Source organism: Otolemur garnettii, unplaced genomic scaffold (assembly GCF_000181295.1).
Source record: "Otolemur garnettii isolate 467f Iridium unplaced genomic scaffold, OtoGar3 scaffold00049, whole genome shotgun sequence".
Taxonomy (NCBI): Eukaryota; Metazoa; Chordata; class Mammalia; order Primates; family Galagidae; genus Otolemur; species Otolemur garnettii.
The window spans coordinates 3,360,869-3,376,566 of NW_003852444.1; the positions used below are offsets into that span (position 1 = coordinate 3,360,869).

The following is a 15,698-nucleotide window of genomic DNA, read 5'->3' on the forward strand; positions in this document are numbered from 1 at the left end:
TTTGTAGCAATTTTTTTTTTTTTTTTTTTTTTTTTTTTTTTTTTTTACCAACACCACACTATCTTGATGACTGCAGCTTTAGAGTAAGTCTTGGAATGAGATAGAGTAAATCTTCAAACTTTGTTATTCTTTTTCAAAAGTATTTTGGCTAGTTGACTTCCTTTATTTTTCCACATAAATTTCAGAATCAATTTCTCAATTTCTACAAAAAGCCTTCTGAAACTCTGAGCAGAATCATGCTGAATCCATAGATCAATTTAGAGAGAATGACATTTCAGTAGTCTTACGATCCATGAACACAAATATCTCCACTTATTTAGGTCTTAGTTTCCCTCTTCAATGATTTGTAGTTTTCATCATATAAATCTTACACCTATGTATTAGATTTGTCCCCAGGTATTTTATATTTTTTGTAAAGAGATAGCAACGTTAGTATTCTATCACTTTATTGTTGTTATGTTATGTTATTTTGGAAAAATAAAAATAGTAATTATTATTAAAATAAAATAATTATTCCATCTAAAGTTTAAGTACAACTATAAGATATGAGTCAATTTTAAATTATGTTAATTTTCATTCCAAAAAGGGCAGTTTCTCCTCTAATATAGCCCTCAAATCTATTCTGCTATAGACCTGGTTAATACTGTCAATTTTGTAGGAAAGGTCACCTTTCCACAGTAACTGACTCAAATGGCTATAAAATATTCTTTCCTTTTTTTTAATATTAATACCTTTCTAGGTGAAGCAGTTAGCAATAGAATCGAGGTATATTTGTTTTTACTTATGTTCACTTTAATTACAGAATCTAGAATCAGTAACTGTGTAGTTATCCTCTTTACTGTTCACTGTTTGTCCCTCCTAAATGAATTTTCAACAAATGTGAATAAAGGCTTCACTATACCAGGTATTCTACTAGGCACAATTACAATAACAACTAGCTAGTTGTTATTTTAGCTTTTTAACAATCTGCTGAAGTAAGTACTATTGTTGTGCATTTGATGAACACAGGCAGGGAAACTTGGTTCAGAGAAACTGAATTAAAATTTCAGTATGACAGAACAAGCATTTGGGAAAACAAAATCTGAGTCCAAAGATGTGCTCTCCCCACCTGTGAGGCTGCTGTGGAGACAGCAGGCTGGTATCCACAGATTCTCAAAAAAAAATTCCACACCAAATATCTGAGAATCCACAGATTCCTTATTATGGTCACACTTAAAATGTAAACACTGCAGTCAGAAACCATACCCAGCTACACCGGTGTTTCTAACAAAGTAGGTGCAACATAAGATCCTTGAAAACAAGCTGACGGTGGTGCTCACGCCTGTAATCCTAAGATTCTGGGGGGCAAAGGTGGGTGGATTACATTGAGCTCAGAAATTTGAAACCAGACTGGGAAAGACCCCAAGTCCCCTTGGTCTTTTAACCAAGACCCCATCTCTGTTAAAAACAAAAAAATGAGCCAGGTGTTATGGTAAGTGTCTACAGTCTCAGCTACTTGGGAAGCTGAGGCAAAAGGATTGCTTGAGCTTAAGAGTTTGAGGTTGCTGTCAGCTATGATGTCACAGCACTCTACTGAGGGTGGCAAAGTAAGACCATGTCTCAAAAAAAAAACGAGTGGATCGTAGCCAGGCATTGTGGCAGGCGCCTGTAGTCCTAGCTACTTGGGAGGCTGAGGCAAGATAATCATCTAAGCCCAAGAGCTGGAGGTTGCTGTGAGCTGTGACACCATGGCACTCTACCGAGGGCAACAAAGTAGAATGGCAAGGTGGGTGGATTGGTTGAGCTCAGGAGTTAGAGACCAGGTTCAGCCAGAACAAGACCTCATCTCTAGAAATAGCCAGGCATTATGGCCGGCACCTGTAGTTCCAGCTACTTGGGAGGGTGAGGCAAGAGGATCTCTTGATCCTAAGAGTTTGAGCTTGCTATGAGCTATGAAGCCATAGCACTCTATCTAGGGAAAAAAAGACATTTTAAAATCCCCAAAATATACACATTAACTCAAATGCTCAGATTAAACTCTTGGTTTACTAAGTAAGCAAGTTGAAACTATTATACTCTCTCATATTTCACTATTGATACATTTTTATTCTCTTTTCCCTCCAATACATGCTACCTAGGTAACATTTTGGAATATGAGATTCAGTTTAGGAGAAAGCAAGTAGCATGCTCACACCTTTACATTAATTTGACATGAATAGATTAGTTCTGAAGGAAGCTTTCAGCAAGCCTCCTCAAACACTGTACTTACTCACAACAGTACTTAGCACATGGAGAGGTTTAATAAGTGCCTTTGAGAGACTGACCTCAAGGAAAAAAAAGAACTGTTGCAACTCAAAAAGCCTTTTGATATTAATTTATTTTCTAAATCACTTGGCAGAAGACAGCTAAAATACAACCTTAAATTTATCATTCTCCAGCCAATAACTGAAATTTCTAAATAAAGCTGCACAGTAGCATGGAACAGTACTTTCAGATTTATTTACCTGCAACAGTCCAAATGCAAGATTCTTTATTCTTCCATCGTAACGATGGTACAACAAATCCTGACAGCAGTGTAAAAAGCAAAACTTTCTTCTTTTTAAATAGCTTTAGGCATCGGCTATGTTAAAAGGCCTACAAAATTCTGAACCCAAGACAGACTTATTCAATTACCTAAAAACCCTGAGGCTTGCTTATAAATTAAGTTTTATAAATTTTTAAGTTATAAGTAGAAGCGGCAACAACAGTAGTTTAACTACAGAGGAAAATCAGCTCCCCTAAAACTGAAGACTTTCTCTGACCCTCAACGCTGCCACACCCTGAGTAAATTAGCTGTTGGCCAAGCAAGGGGTTCTCAAAGGAAAATGACATGCTGACATGCTAATTGAAATACTGACTAAAGCAGCTTAAATAATCTAAACAGACATAAGGAAAGAAAATCTCTCTAATGTAACCAAGACACAAACCATATACGATTTATCTTGGAGAAGCAAAAATATAAGTAATTCACTGTCATCATCTATTGCCCCTCAGAAATTCTAAACTGGGAGTAAAAAGTATGGCCAAGTGAAATGGCCTCTCCTGTTTGTGAGGCTTCACAATGGTTGGTGAATAACTGAATTATCCCCATTATGTTAAGGTTTGAACAAAGGTCTGATATATAACCATATGCATGCTTGAAGTTTTAATATAGGATCAAGGCTCTTATAAAAAAAATTGTTTAAAGATAAAACAGTTGACTCCTTGAATTATAACAGCAAAAATAAATCCACAAAAAAGAAAGACTTCTAAAGGAAGAAAAAAGAATCCTAAACCAAAAAATCATCTGATTATTATCATCTAAAGGTTATAACCAGAAAAGTCATGTGAAAATTTTAGTTAATTCATTCAACAAATATTTACTTACTGACTTCCTCCAATGTGTCATAAAGCTTATATTAAAATCACATAACGATCTCTCAGACATCTCTGTTTTGGTCTTCTTGAAAATTAATTGCTCAAGATGATATTATTAATCACTGCCAAAGCCAGGACTCAGATTCAAGATTCCTATCTTCTTGAAAGAGTAGAACTTTGCTTATATAGTACTTTCAAGAAAAAAAAAATAGTAACAGCAACAATTTGCCTGATGCCTGAACATACTGTTAGACTCACAGCAATAAATTAACTTAGATATCAGGGCTATACTGTTTTCCCTTTCTACTTTGTCCATACTGCTACCACTTCAGGCAACTATACCTAGTTGTTTCAGTTATGTATATTATCAAGATAATGAAACCAAGGCTACTGGTTCAATCTTCAAAAGGGATTTGGTATCTGTTATCATATATACTCAGAGCAAACAAATGGTCAGTGCAAATCTGTCTTCGCTAAAGAAACTTAAGATGTAAAAGCACAAAAACAGTTTGGATCAAGGATACTAACTTCATAACTGACAAGAGAACATCAGGTATCCCCCTCCATACCTGACCTTAGAACTAATTTTAGATTATCAGAGTCCCATAACCCAACTGGGAAACTTCCCAAGGAACTGAAAGGTTGAACTCTGATTCAGGTCCTCCTCTTAATTATTTGAAGTTTGGGGCTATCAAAACTCAAAAAAAAAAAAAAATCATACTTGTAAATTTTTCCTTCCCAGGTTCGTTCACCCACAAACATTAATATCCCACATTGACAACCTACTGGACTTTGTTTCCACTTTCAGCAAAGAGGGTATGACCCAAACTACTGGTCTGTCCCAGTGGGATAAATCCAATGGGAATCTTACTGAAGGTAGCCTGGGGGAGAGAAAAGAAGAAAGTTTTATTGTTATGGTCAGAAAATCAAGCTTACTGGAGAAGCACAGGTGCGTCCACTATGACAAAGTAAAAGACCTAGAATTTGCCTCCCCATCCCTTTCCCACATCCCTAGACCAGCAATCAAATAAAACCAAGGGAGCAGTTCTAATAAAGCAGTCAAAAAAATACAATGACTTAGAATTTAGAAGAAAATATTTGAGTACTCATTAAAGATAACTGTTTGGAAGAAATCTTGAATAAAATAATGAGGGCTTTGAAGACATTAGAGCAAGGCACTACTGCAAAAGAGACTGTATTATGTTGTTATGCTTTGAAAAAGTTGCAGATAAGATTCAACTAAAAATGTCTACCATTTACAGTGGCTAATGACATATGATGGCACTTTATAAACCATCTGAAGGAAAAAGAGAATAAGCAAGTTCAAGTAGCAGAAGGTAAGAGCATAGCAGATGATCTAATTAAATGCCACAAACACAATAGATACTGTAAGGTTCCTGGAGACTATTTTGAGCACAATCTATTATTACCAATGGGACTGAGGATTTTCTTTTTGTTGTTACTTATAAAATACTTTAAACTACTACAGGAAAGTGTATAAAATAATCTTACAAACTGTGTGCCCACAACCCAGATTTAACAAATATTAACCTTTGCTGTTTTGCTATAGATGTTTTTAAGAATTAAAATGATACAGTCAAAGTCCCTTCTAACCCTATTTTCTCCTCTCCCTTCCCAGAGGGAACCATTATCCTGAAGTTGGTGTGATTCTTTCCTGGCGATGTCATTATTCTTTGACTACGTATTTAGGTATCCACTAACAATATGCAATATTGTTTTCTGAATTGTAAAACTTTGTAGAAATGCATAACGTACTTTGGCAACCTGCCTTTCATATTCAATACTTTTGAGACTTAACCATGTAGATATTTATAGACTTACTTCATTCATTTTAACTGCTGTATGGCTCTCACTATATAAATGCATTATAATCTACTTGGGAAGGAATTCTTTGAAGAAAAATTCCATAGGAAAATTTCATATATTCTACAACTATTGGTCAGAGCTATTGGATACCCTTGATAACCAAAGCAGAAAAGTCCCCATGGATAAATAAATGTGCTCTATCACACAGGCTGTAATATTTTCTTTTCTAAAATCTAAGAAAGCATAATTTCTTAGTACCCATTCTAAAATATAAAGTAAAGAAAAAGTGAAAGAATTAAAGAGCAATTAAAAAACAGCCAGAAAAGTAAAACCTCAAATGCAATTACTCTTTCTTTAAAGCTCACCTCATCTGTTCTTCGAAGAATTCCAGTAACAACCTATAAATGTAAAAAAATTATAAACAATATGTTTACTTTATCATAAAAGAATTGGATTCAATTGCCGGGGACCATAAATTTATTCCTGTTTTCTTCTTAGAAGCTCTGTTGAAAGATATATTGTATCTTAAATCACATAGTATTCTCCAACACAATCAGACCTAAATTAGATTCATTTTTGACCCAGTATCAGTAATACAACAAAGGCTAAAATAATTATAAAAACGCCACATTATATTAGTAAATTATCTTCTAAGTTTCATAAATTGGTATAAATGTGACGCACTCGTCAACTAAACAAAGACCCTAGTTTACTACTCTGAGGTACATGTACAGGGATAAAAACACTCAACCACACAGAAAAGTATGCACAAAGTAAATGGTTCTTATTGATGAATATGAAGACCAGGGGGATACTCTTGTAAAATCTGTGATAAATACCTGAAGAAAAAATAATTTCTCATAAGTCTACCATGCTGGATAACAATATTAATGTCTTGTTTATATTGTGATATATTTCCCATCATTATATATATTTTTTAAAAGAGACTCTGTCATCCAGGCTGGAGTGCAGTGGCACCATCACAGCCCTTTGCAGCCTCCAACTCCAGGGTTCAAACAATCCTCCCATCTCAGCCTCCTGAGTTGCTGGGACCCTAGGCATGCACCAACATACCTGGTTAATGTCTTTTTTTTTTTTTTTTTTTTTTTTAGACACAGGGTCTCACTATGTTGCTCAGAGTGGTATCAAATTCCAGGGCTCAAGTGATCCTCCCTCCTCACTTCCCAAAATGCTAGGATTACAGAAGAGCCACAACTTCCTACCCTAATCCTTCTTTCAACTGATGCACATTTTTATATGACTATGGTTATACCAAACACACAATTCGGTAACTTTTTTAAAAAACACTTTGTAAATTAAAGCCTAACCTAAATCTCCTTCCTTCATCTTCTCCAGCCTCACTGAATTTTAGGATTAAATGGGGGTGTCAAGAGGTCTACCTCATTCTTTGAAGGCAAGCTATCAATATTCTCCACACTTCATTACAAAGCCATAAAAACAATTACAAGATCATTACACAGCCTTTTTAAAAGAAGCTTACTTGGGCTCACATAATTGCTAAGTCAAATATAGCATAGTACCCTATCTGCTGTTAGCTTCTGATCCCCAAACACTGATGAAACCACTAGAGACAAAAGACAACTGGCAATGAGGTGTGGGTGTGAATTCCAGCATAGGGAATGGAATAACAGCAGGGGGCAGGATCCCCTGCACTGGGCTCTTCCAGGTTTCCCAATAGATGATCAATACACAACTCTCCAGCGTGGAAAAGAGTACTTACAGGGACCAAAGCACTTACCTTGGACCTTACTGGACCAAAGTAAGCATCAGGGATGTATAATTTTTTTAATTAATAAACTTTATTTTTATGAACCAGTTTTAGATTCACCGTGAAATTGAGAAGGAGGTATAGAGACGTCCCATATACTCTCCTATTCCTACACTTGTATACACTTCCCCACCAGAGTGGTAGGTGTGTTACAGCTGATTAACCTGATTGCTACATAATTATCACCACCCAATGTCTGTGTTATACATTCTATGGGTTTGAACAAATGTAAATGTATCTACTATTAGTATCATACAGAGAAGGTTCAATACCCTATTCTCTGCCTATTCATTCGTCCCTTCCCCAAACCTGTGGCAGTCACCGATCCTTCCAGCTCCATAACTGTGCCTGTTTCAGCTGCTCAATAGTTGGAATCATACAGTCTTTTCAGACTTCGCTTAGTAAGTTTCTCCCATGTCTTTTCATGGCTTGATAGCTCATTTCTCTGAGTAATACTCCACTGTCTGGATGTACCTCACTTCAATTATTCAGCTACTGAAGGACATCTTGGTTGCTTCCAACTTTTGGCAGTTATGAATAAAGCTGCTATAAACATCCATGTACATATTTTTGTGTGGACATAAGTTTTCAACTCATTGGAGTAAATGCCAAGGAGTACAATTGTTGGGTCCTATAGGAGTACATTAAGTTTTATAAGCAATCACTCAACTGTCCCAAAGTAGCTATACAATTTTGCACCCCCAATAGCAATAAATAAGAGTTTCTATTGCTCCACATACTTGCCAGCATTTGATAATGTCAGTGTTCTGAAATTCTGGCCATTCCAATAGGTGCATAGTGTTATGTCATTGTGGATATATAATATTAAAACAAAGCAGGTGCACACATCTGAACATGGAGACCTCTTCCTATAAATACAGTATCGTGAGATAATACTATACGTGTGGAAATGATGTGAGAATGAACAGATGTATTTTCTTAAAAAAATCTTTAAGTTTATTTTATAAGAAACATTCCTCATAATTGACACTGTGATTCCATTATAACAGGCCTACTTCATATGAGTCTTCAGAACAGAACAAGCTTATCCCACACACCTCCAATTGTCTCCTATTCTTTTCAGTGTTATCAAACTTAAGTTTGATGATACTACAACCCTTCTATGTGCTAAGTAGAGAGTTTACAAAAAGCAATGAAAAAGGGTATAAGAAAAAGTTAAAGCTATACTAGTTTCAGAGACTATAACTACTTTATGCCATTGCTCTAAGATCTAATTTCCATTTTTCTCACCGTCAAAGTGCCTTCAAAGAGAAAAAAAATAGTCATACCTCCTGCAGGGTTCCATCCCCTCCAGCAACAATGATCACATCTGTGCTTTCCATTAATTCCAAGAGCTTCTTGGCTTGTCCCTCATAATCTGTCTAAATATAAAGAAAGCCTTTGGTAAATTTATCATCCTAGGGCCACAAGGTTAAAGATTTTAAAATGTGGAATATTGGGCAGCGCCTATGGCTCAAAGGAGTAGGGTGCCAGCCCCATAAGCCAGAGGTGGTGGGTTCAAACCCAGCCCCGGCCAAAAACTGCAAAAAAAAAAAAAAAAAAAAAAAAAAAAGTGGGATATTTTCTTTAAAGTTTTACACTAATACTTTTCTTAAGTTTTATATAATCAAGAGACATGAAAAACAAACAGTCGTAAAGCAATTATGTATGTTTTTTACAGTTTTATACTTTCAGAGCCAGAGGGATCTTAGAAACCATCTTAGTCAGCTCTTCACTTTAAAAATAAAGCTCAAACCCAGTAATTTATCTCAGTTATACAACTAGCTAGTCCTCATTTCCAGTCCATTCCAGATTCCACTATATCATTAAAAGGCATAAATAAAATGAAAACAGAACATCATAGATGCTACAGAAATGTAAAATTTAAAAATAAGATCTTCAATTAATGTGAAAATGTAGATAAAATGAACAAATTCCTTGAAAAATTCACCTTACCACAATTAGGTCAAGAAGAAATAGAACTTAAATACTTCTGGAACCATTAAAGAGATTTAATATGCAAAGAAAATCTCCCCTCAAAGAAAGCTCCAGGTCCAGATGGTTTTACCTGTGAGTTTCACCAATCATTCAAGGAATAAATAATCAGTCTGAGCATAACCATTCCAAGATCTCTCAGGCATGCATTACAGGTACACAAATAACTGTTAGTTTTCTTCCTTGATCTCCTATCCCTGGAGCAAACAACTGTAAGACTACGCCAGAAAAGTTGGAAAAGAAGGTTCAACATTAAGCTAAATGATCTTTTTTACCTCTATGATTTATTGAAAGTGAGATGTTATGAGTAGGTTAACCACATAGTTATGAACACAGTAAGAGTGGTTTTCACTAAACACACATCCCTATGTATGTACCCACACATATCTCACTAACAATTCAGTTAAAGGGGAGGCTTGAGCCATCTACTTATCTACTTATTTTTGTCCCTTTTTCTTTTTACTTAAATCTCACAAACTCTAAAGCTCTGACATTTAAAATTCCTCACTAAGCATAATTCCTTACCAGATATAAAAATGTTTACTTGCTTGTGAATCCCCAAAATATTAAACTACTCAAAGTTGAAGGTTCTGTGTTTTCAGGAAAAGAATTCTTATACCTATAACAACTTTCATCTTCCAAGAAATATAATTCCACATCCTATCTCTTACAGAAAAGGTAGCAAGTTCTCCAAGCCTCCATCTAATTCTATTCTAAAAATGAAAAGCCAACAATGTTTGGATAAAACAGAACATCTTTTAGTAATTATCAGAACAAGACACAGTGTCCTGTATTTCTTTGCTCTAGACTTCTTAAATGACAAGTGAGTTTTGCTAAGCAGTCAAGAGAAGAGGGTATGTTATAGGGAGTGGAGACTTGGGTCAAATATACACCACAGATACATTGTCACCTTGATGATGGTTACATCCATGCCAGATAAATGCAAAATCGGGGCAGCATTTTTTTCAAATAGAGTCCTGGCTTTGCTGTGGATAAAGAAAAAATGAAAATATTTTAATACAAGTTCTCAAGAAGAATAATAAGAAATCCAAACATCTTCTTTAGAGTAGAATAACAAAGACCATGTTAACAACATGGTTATATTATGTTACAGTTATGTTAACAATAACAAAAACCAAGGAATGTGGGTTTCCTTTATTTGTTCAACTAAAGAAAGTTTAACAATGGGTAGTGAGTTGTCACACATAGAAAAATAGAACCTTTCGCCCTGGCGCCTCCAGCAGTTTGCCCCTTATCTAATGTAATAAGCTTTTAGCCATTTCGGAGGCCTACGGCCCACATTCCAGTTCTCTAGGAAGAATAGGACACTAGATGTGGCTCCACTCAGACATCAATGCCTGATTTCCTCAATAAGAATGTACTGAGCACCTACCCAGTGACAGACACAGTGGGAGGAGCTGGGGACAAAGCAGACAACACCACCTGACCTCACAGAACTTATATTCCAGTGAAAGGAATGAATTCCCTGCAACATCATTCATCTGGCCCAAGGGAGTAAGTTGAACAAAACAGAAAATCACTTAATTTTAACCCAATGAACACAACCTTTTGAGGAAAGATACATCATGTTTAATAATTGCAAATAGTAGAGGTATCTCCATTTCTTGAATTTTAAACCTGTAATGAAATCCCTGGAGGCAGTGCAAAAATATTTTCCATGAAGACAGAATTTCTGTCATCAAAGAGAAAAGTTCAAAATTACCTAATGTAACTATAAGATAATTCATCAGAACATTGTTCAAAACTCCCAGGCATGGTCACTCCCTTATTTGTGTTCCCTTTTACTTTTTACACACCTCCATTAGCAACTTTCACTTTTTTTTTTTTTTTAGAGACAGTCTCACTTTATCACCCTCAGTACAGTGCCGTGACGTCACAGCTCACAGCAACCTCCGATTCCTGGGCTTAGGCGATTGCCTTGCCTCAGCCTCCCAAGTAGCTGTGACTAAAGGCGCCCGCCACAACAGCTGGCTATTTTTTGTTGTTGCAGTTTGGCCAGGGGCTGGGTTTGAACCTGCCACCCTCAGTTTATGGGGCCAGCGCCCTACCCACTGAGCCACAGGTGCTGCCCCACAACTTTCACTTTGTATCATGATTTCCAAGACTATCTTCAGGACCAGGCTAGAAGCTTTGCAAAAACAGATACCAATTTTTATTAAGCCCTGAATCCGCTGGCCTCCAGGATTATGTAGAGGTGAGGGAAAAAAATTGTATTTTCAAACAATCAGTGTCAAACCCCTAACTTTTATATCCACATTTATTCAGTCTTCTTTCTAAAAACAGATGTTTTTAAACTAGTGATACATCCTTTGACTTTAAGAATATGTTATATTAAAAAGAAATACAAAGGCAGATACTTAGGAGCATGTGTAGTTACACAGAGACTAAATTCAATGTCCTTTAAATAAAAAGAAATAACCACCAAATGGCATAGAAAAATCAAAACGCTTCTTATTATGAATTAAATTAGAAATTGAGAAGCCTGGACAAATTTTCAGAACCATCCTAAAGAATATGTACAATCCAGGGAATATAATAAGCAAATTAAGTATACCCTACTTTTCTACTGCTTTAAATGATTATTAGAATGAACACAAAAGGGTCTGGGGGCTTACCCCAACAATAAAAAGTGTAGCTAGTGATTACTGCAAACGATTCTCCTTCCAGGGTTGGAAGTGAATCAAGTCTATTTCCTAAAAGTAAAACTCTGGATAAGTCTCATTAGCTGCCATGTCAATCACAACAAATCTGTAACCTCCTCTGTGGACTTCTTGCAGACTTATTTCTTAGTTTAAGAAATTAAGAGTTAAACATTTAGGTCTTTATTCATGTATTTATGCAATGCCATGGGTTCAGAAAATCACTAAAATGAAGGTGAAAATGTTTTTCCTTCTAAAGATCTATATAAAAGATTGAAAACAAGTGTTACCAATAAGAAATACATTATTTATTATATAATTAAGTGAGATAGCACCAGGGCTAAATAAAAACTTTATGTACTTATAGCAATTTCTAGTCTCAGGCATACACACAAAATAATTACTCTTTAATGTATAATTTATTAACATTAAACACACAGTTATCTTATTTCTTAAAGCTCTTCTGTAGTTTTAAACCGGTACTACATAATGAAATAGATACATGATAAATTATAAATTATGTGTCAGGGCAGAGCCATGATGACAAAAACAGTGCAATTAAATACTGAAAGCTTAAAAAAAAAAAAAGATGCTGGAGATTTTCAGAGTTTCCTAGAAGCATAAGGGATTCACCTTGCTAAAGGAGACAGTGCCTTAAAAAAGACTTTCCTTTAGGGACAGGATTTTAGTCATCTTTAGGTAAAGGTATTACAGATTTAAGTAAGAACTCACCTTTAAAAATGCAAATATATTTACATCTAAAAAGGATCTAAAACTGCTCTGAAAAAAATAGTTTATTAATTTAAAAAAATTGTACATACAGCTGGGCATGGTGGCTCACGCCTATAATCCTAGAACTCTGAAAGGCTGAGGTGGGTGGATTTCCTGAGCTCATGAGTTCAAGACCAGCCTGAACCAGAGTGCCCATCGCTAAAAATAATCGGGTGTTGTGGCAGGCGCCTGTAGTCCCAGCTACTTGGGAGGCTGAGACAAGAGAATCGCTTAAGCCCAGGAGTTTGAGGTTGCTGTGAGCTATGATGCCACAGCACTCTACCAGGGCCAACAAAGTGAGACTATCTCAAAAAAAAAAAAAAAAATGTAGATACCTCTTAGAAGCAGGAATCAAAATAACTGAGCACATCTTAAACAAATTGCCATAAATTTGATCAGAAACTACCAAGTTATTAATGTATAAGGTCTCTAATGGTCTAACAGAATAGAACATAGAACAGTTACTGAATGAGGCCAAAGATGAGATAAAAGAGCTTCTGGGCAGGGTAGGCTAGGAAAGAGAAGAAGGTTCTGAGTCCAGCCCACAGTCAGTAACAGCAGTAACAGCAGCCTGTATTTCTCACATCGATGCTTACTAGGAAATGGAAGTAATGCACTTCATAAGCATCGTGTCACTTAATAACAAAGGCCTCTATATTCTGTTGGGTAATTTTTTTAAGGTGTGTGCTATTGCTGCTCTGATTTTACAGGCGAGTAAACCAGGGACTTAGGAAGTTAAGTAACCCCCACAGTATCACAGCACCTGGAAGCAGGAAAACAGTATGCAGCAGACCAGCTCCCTCCAGCTCCCAGATACATACTGAGTTCTCTGCTATCTTCAGCCACAAGCCACAGTGGACTACTTATCTGGGGTATTTTGTCTGTGTTGTTTTAGGACTTATTTATTTTCTGGTATTATTTAGCAATGGTGTTAAATAAGAGTGACTGATAGGCATTAAGGCTGGTGTCATAGTGGGGGGCAGGGAGGGAAGGGAGGGGCTCTAATAAAGCCCAGAAAATATGATTCAATTAGGCAGGGATAGACAATCTGAATTAAACAGCTGAATTAAAAAGAAGTAAGGCATGACTTGTCTTCCTATCTGTGAAGCTATACCCATTGCCTCCCAAGAAATGATTAGAGAAACAGACGTCAGAGCCCTTGCATTTTACCCCAGACTTACAATCTGGCCCCAGTCTTTTTGTTGTTGTTCTTATTATCTTAATGTCATTTGACTCAGATCTTACAGAATACAAGCTAATACATATTTACTAATTATCTGATCTTCATAAAAGCCAAAGAGAATGTTTTGAATATTAGAGAGAATAAAAGGTTATCTTTTTATATATATATATATACTCAATCCGTTACTTTTTTTGTTTGTTTGTTTGTTTTTTAGCAGTTTTTGGCTGGGGCCGGGTTTGAACCCACCACCTCCATTATATGGGGCCAGCGCCCTACTCCTTTGAGCCACAGGTGGCACCCTAATTCTATTTTTTTTAAATAAATTTTAAGGGCAGTGCCTGTGGCTCAAGGAGTAGGGCGCCAGTCCCATTTGCCAGAGGTGGTGGGTTCAAACCTGGCCCCTGTCAAAAACTGCAAAAAAAAAAAAATATATATATATATATATAAAATAATAATAATAAAATAAACTTTAAACAATTTCTTCTAAAGCCATCAAGGTCTTTGCATTCACCTTTCCAACTGAATAAGAGTTGTAGCTAACAGTGTAAAAAAAATTTTTTTGCCTAAAGTATTGTTTTCTCATTAACAGACTTAGAGTTCCTACACACTCATCCTTACCTCCCCACACATCCTTCCCGCGCTTTCGATGTGGTACATTCATTACCAGAGAACTGTCAAGAACACATCATTATATACCCATGTCCCAACTACTCTTCACACCTTTAATTCCCTGACCTTTCCAGGTCAGCCAAACCAGGTACAAACTGTCCTGCCATAACAAGGACGTAACTAGGTCACTCCTGGGCCATTTCCTTAGTCAAGAAGATGACTGCTCTCCTCCTGCCTGCTTCCTCCAAGAACCAGCTCCAGGTTCATCCATTTTGAAAAGCACCTTTCTGAGTCCTAGGCCCACAGTGCTCTTGGCCAACTCTGAACTTCTTGTGCACAGAGAAGGCCTAACAATTTACACCACAGCAGCACAGCAGTCATTCCCAAGGGGACTACTTCCAAGTAGATAAGAGCTTCTTTTCCTGTGTTAATTCTGGAATGACTATTAAACTTCAATTAGACAAGTTTTCTAAGTATCAGTTAGCTTTATAGTTATTTCTCATTAACTGTTATTTCTACATTACAAATAAATCTTACTGGCTAAGAGACTGAACGTCATTCTTCCAATTCCACAAAATCTAACTAGATGCTTGATATTCTGTAATTTTTTCCCCCTTAAAAAAATTGACTATATAACAAATCACAAACTGAACTACCCTTTACAAGCTGCAGGATTGAGAAAGACAGTTGCCTTCTTCACTTGCGCATTGGGAGGAATAAGCTGATTGCCAAACACCTAAAAAGGAAAAAAAGCACAGTTTTCAGTAAATGTCACATATATTCTTTCATTCCAAAAAATTTCACTGGCAGCAGATATAGTATCTACTCTAGGAAAGAAAAATGCTCTTTCATGATCTCACTTTACAACAACAAAAGTGGACCATTATTTAATGACAATAAGTTCTATTTTGTATTGGAATAAAAAACTTTGCTTCATCTACTACAGGTAATAACTTTTCTCTATAAAATATGGCTAGATTTATCATAAACATATTACTAGTAAGGCCACGGTATGTCAGAAGAGAAGCTTAATCTATTTGTCTTTAGTTTTCAGAACACAATCTTTTTTTTCCTTAAACCTATCACTGAAACATTCATGAGGAATCTTTGTGTTACTCTTCATATTTTCATATGCATAAGAAATAAATCTAATACTCTAATTGCCTCTTCTTCTTTCCAACCCTGTACAATAACTATATTGCCCCAACTAGCAGAAATGTAACTAGTATTTACTAAGCACCTAGTATTTGCCACTTTTACACATCTTAATCTTAGGTTCTCAGAAACCAAGGGGATATGAAATGATTTCAGTTCTTCAGATAAGAAAGCCAAGAATCAGGAAGACTGAGTTACTCAAAGTCACGGAGTTGATAAGCTGATAAGCCTGGAACTTATACCTATCTAATTATAAAGCCTACATTTATATAATATCAGTTCTAAAGGGCAGATGGGATAGAATTAAAGAGTAGAGGACCGGATGTGAGAGTCA

The 15,698-nt window shown here is 36.1% G+C and overlaps 1 protein-coding gene across 1 annotated transcript in view; it reads right to left on the reverse strand.

The window, feature by feature from the left end:
- The window catches only part of AGK (acylglycerol kinase), a 77,841-nt gene that overhangs the window by 35,749 nt on the left and 26,394 nt on the right, over positions 1-15,698 (reverse strand). Inside the window, exons 4-8 of the mRNA XM_003791647.3 lie at positions 14,866-14,945; positions 9,897-9,972; positions 8,281-8,373; positions 5,568-5,600; positions 4,162-4,256 (exon numbers count right to left, since the gene is read on the reverse strand). Coding sequence (XP_003791695.1) covers positions 4,162-4,256; positions 5,568-5,600; positions 8,281-8,373; positions 9,897-9,972; positions 14,866-14,945 — 377 coding nt within the window. The remainder of the gene's footprint in view (positions 1-4,161; positions 4,257-5,567; positions 5,601-8,280; positions 8,374-9,896; positions 9,973-14,865; positions 14,946-15,698) is intronic.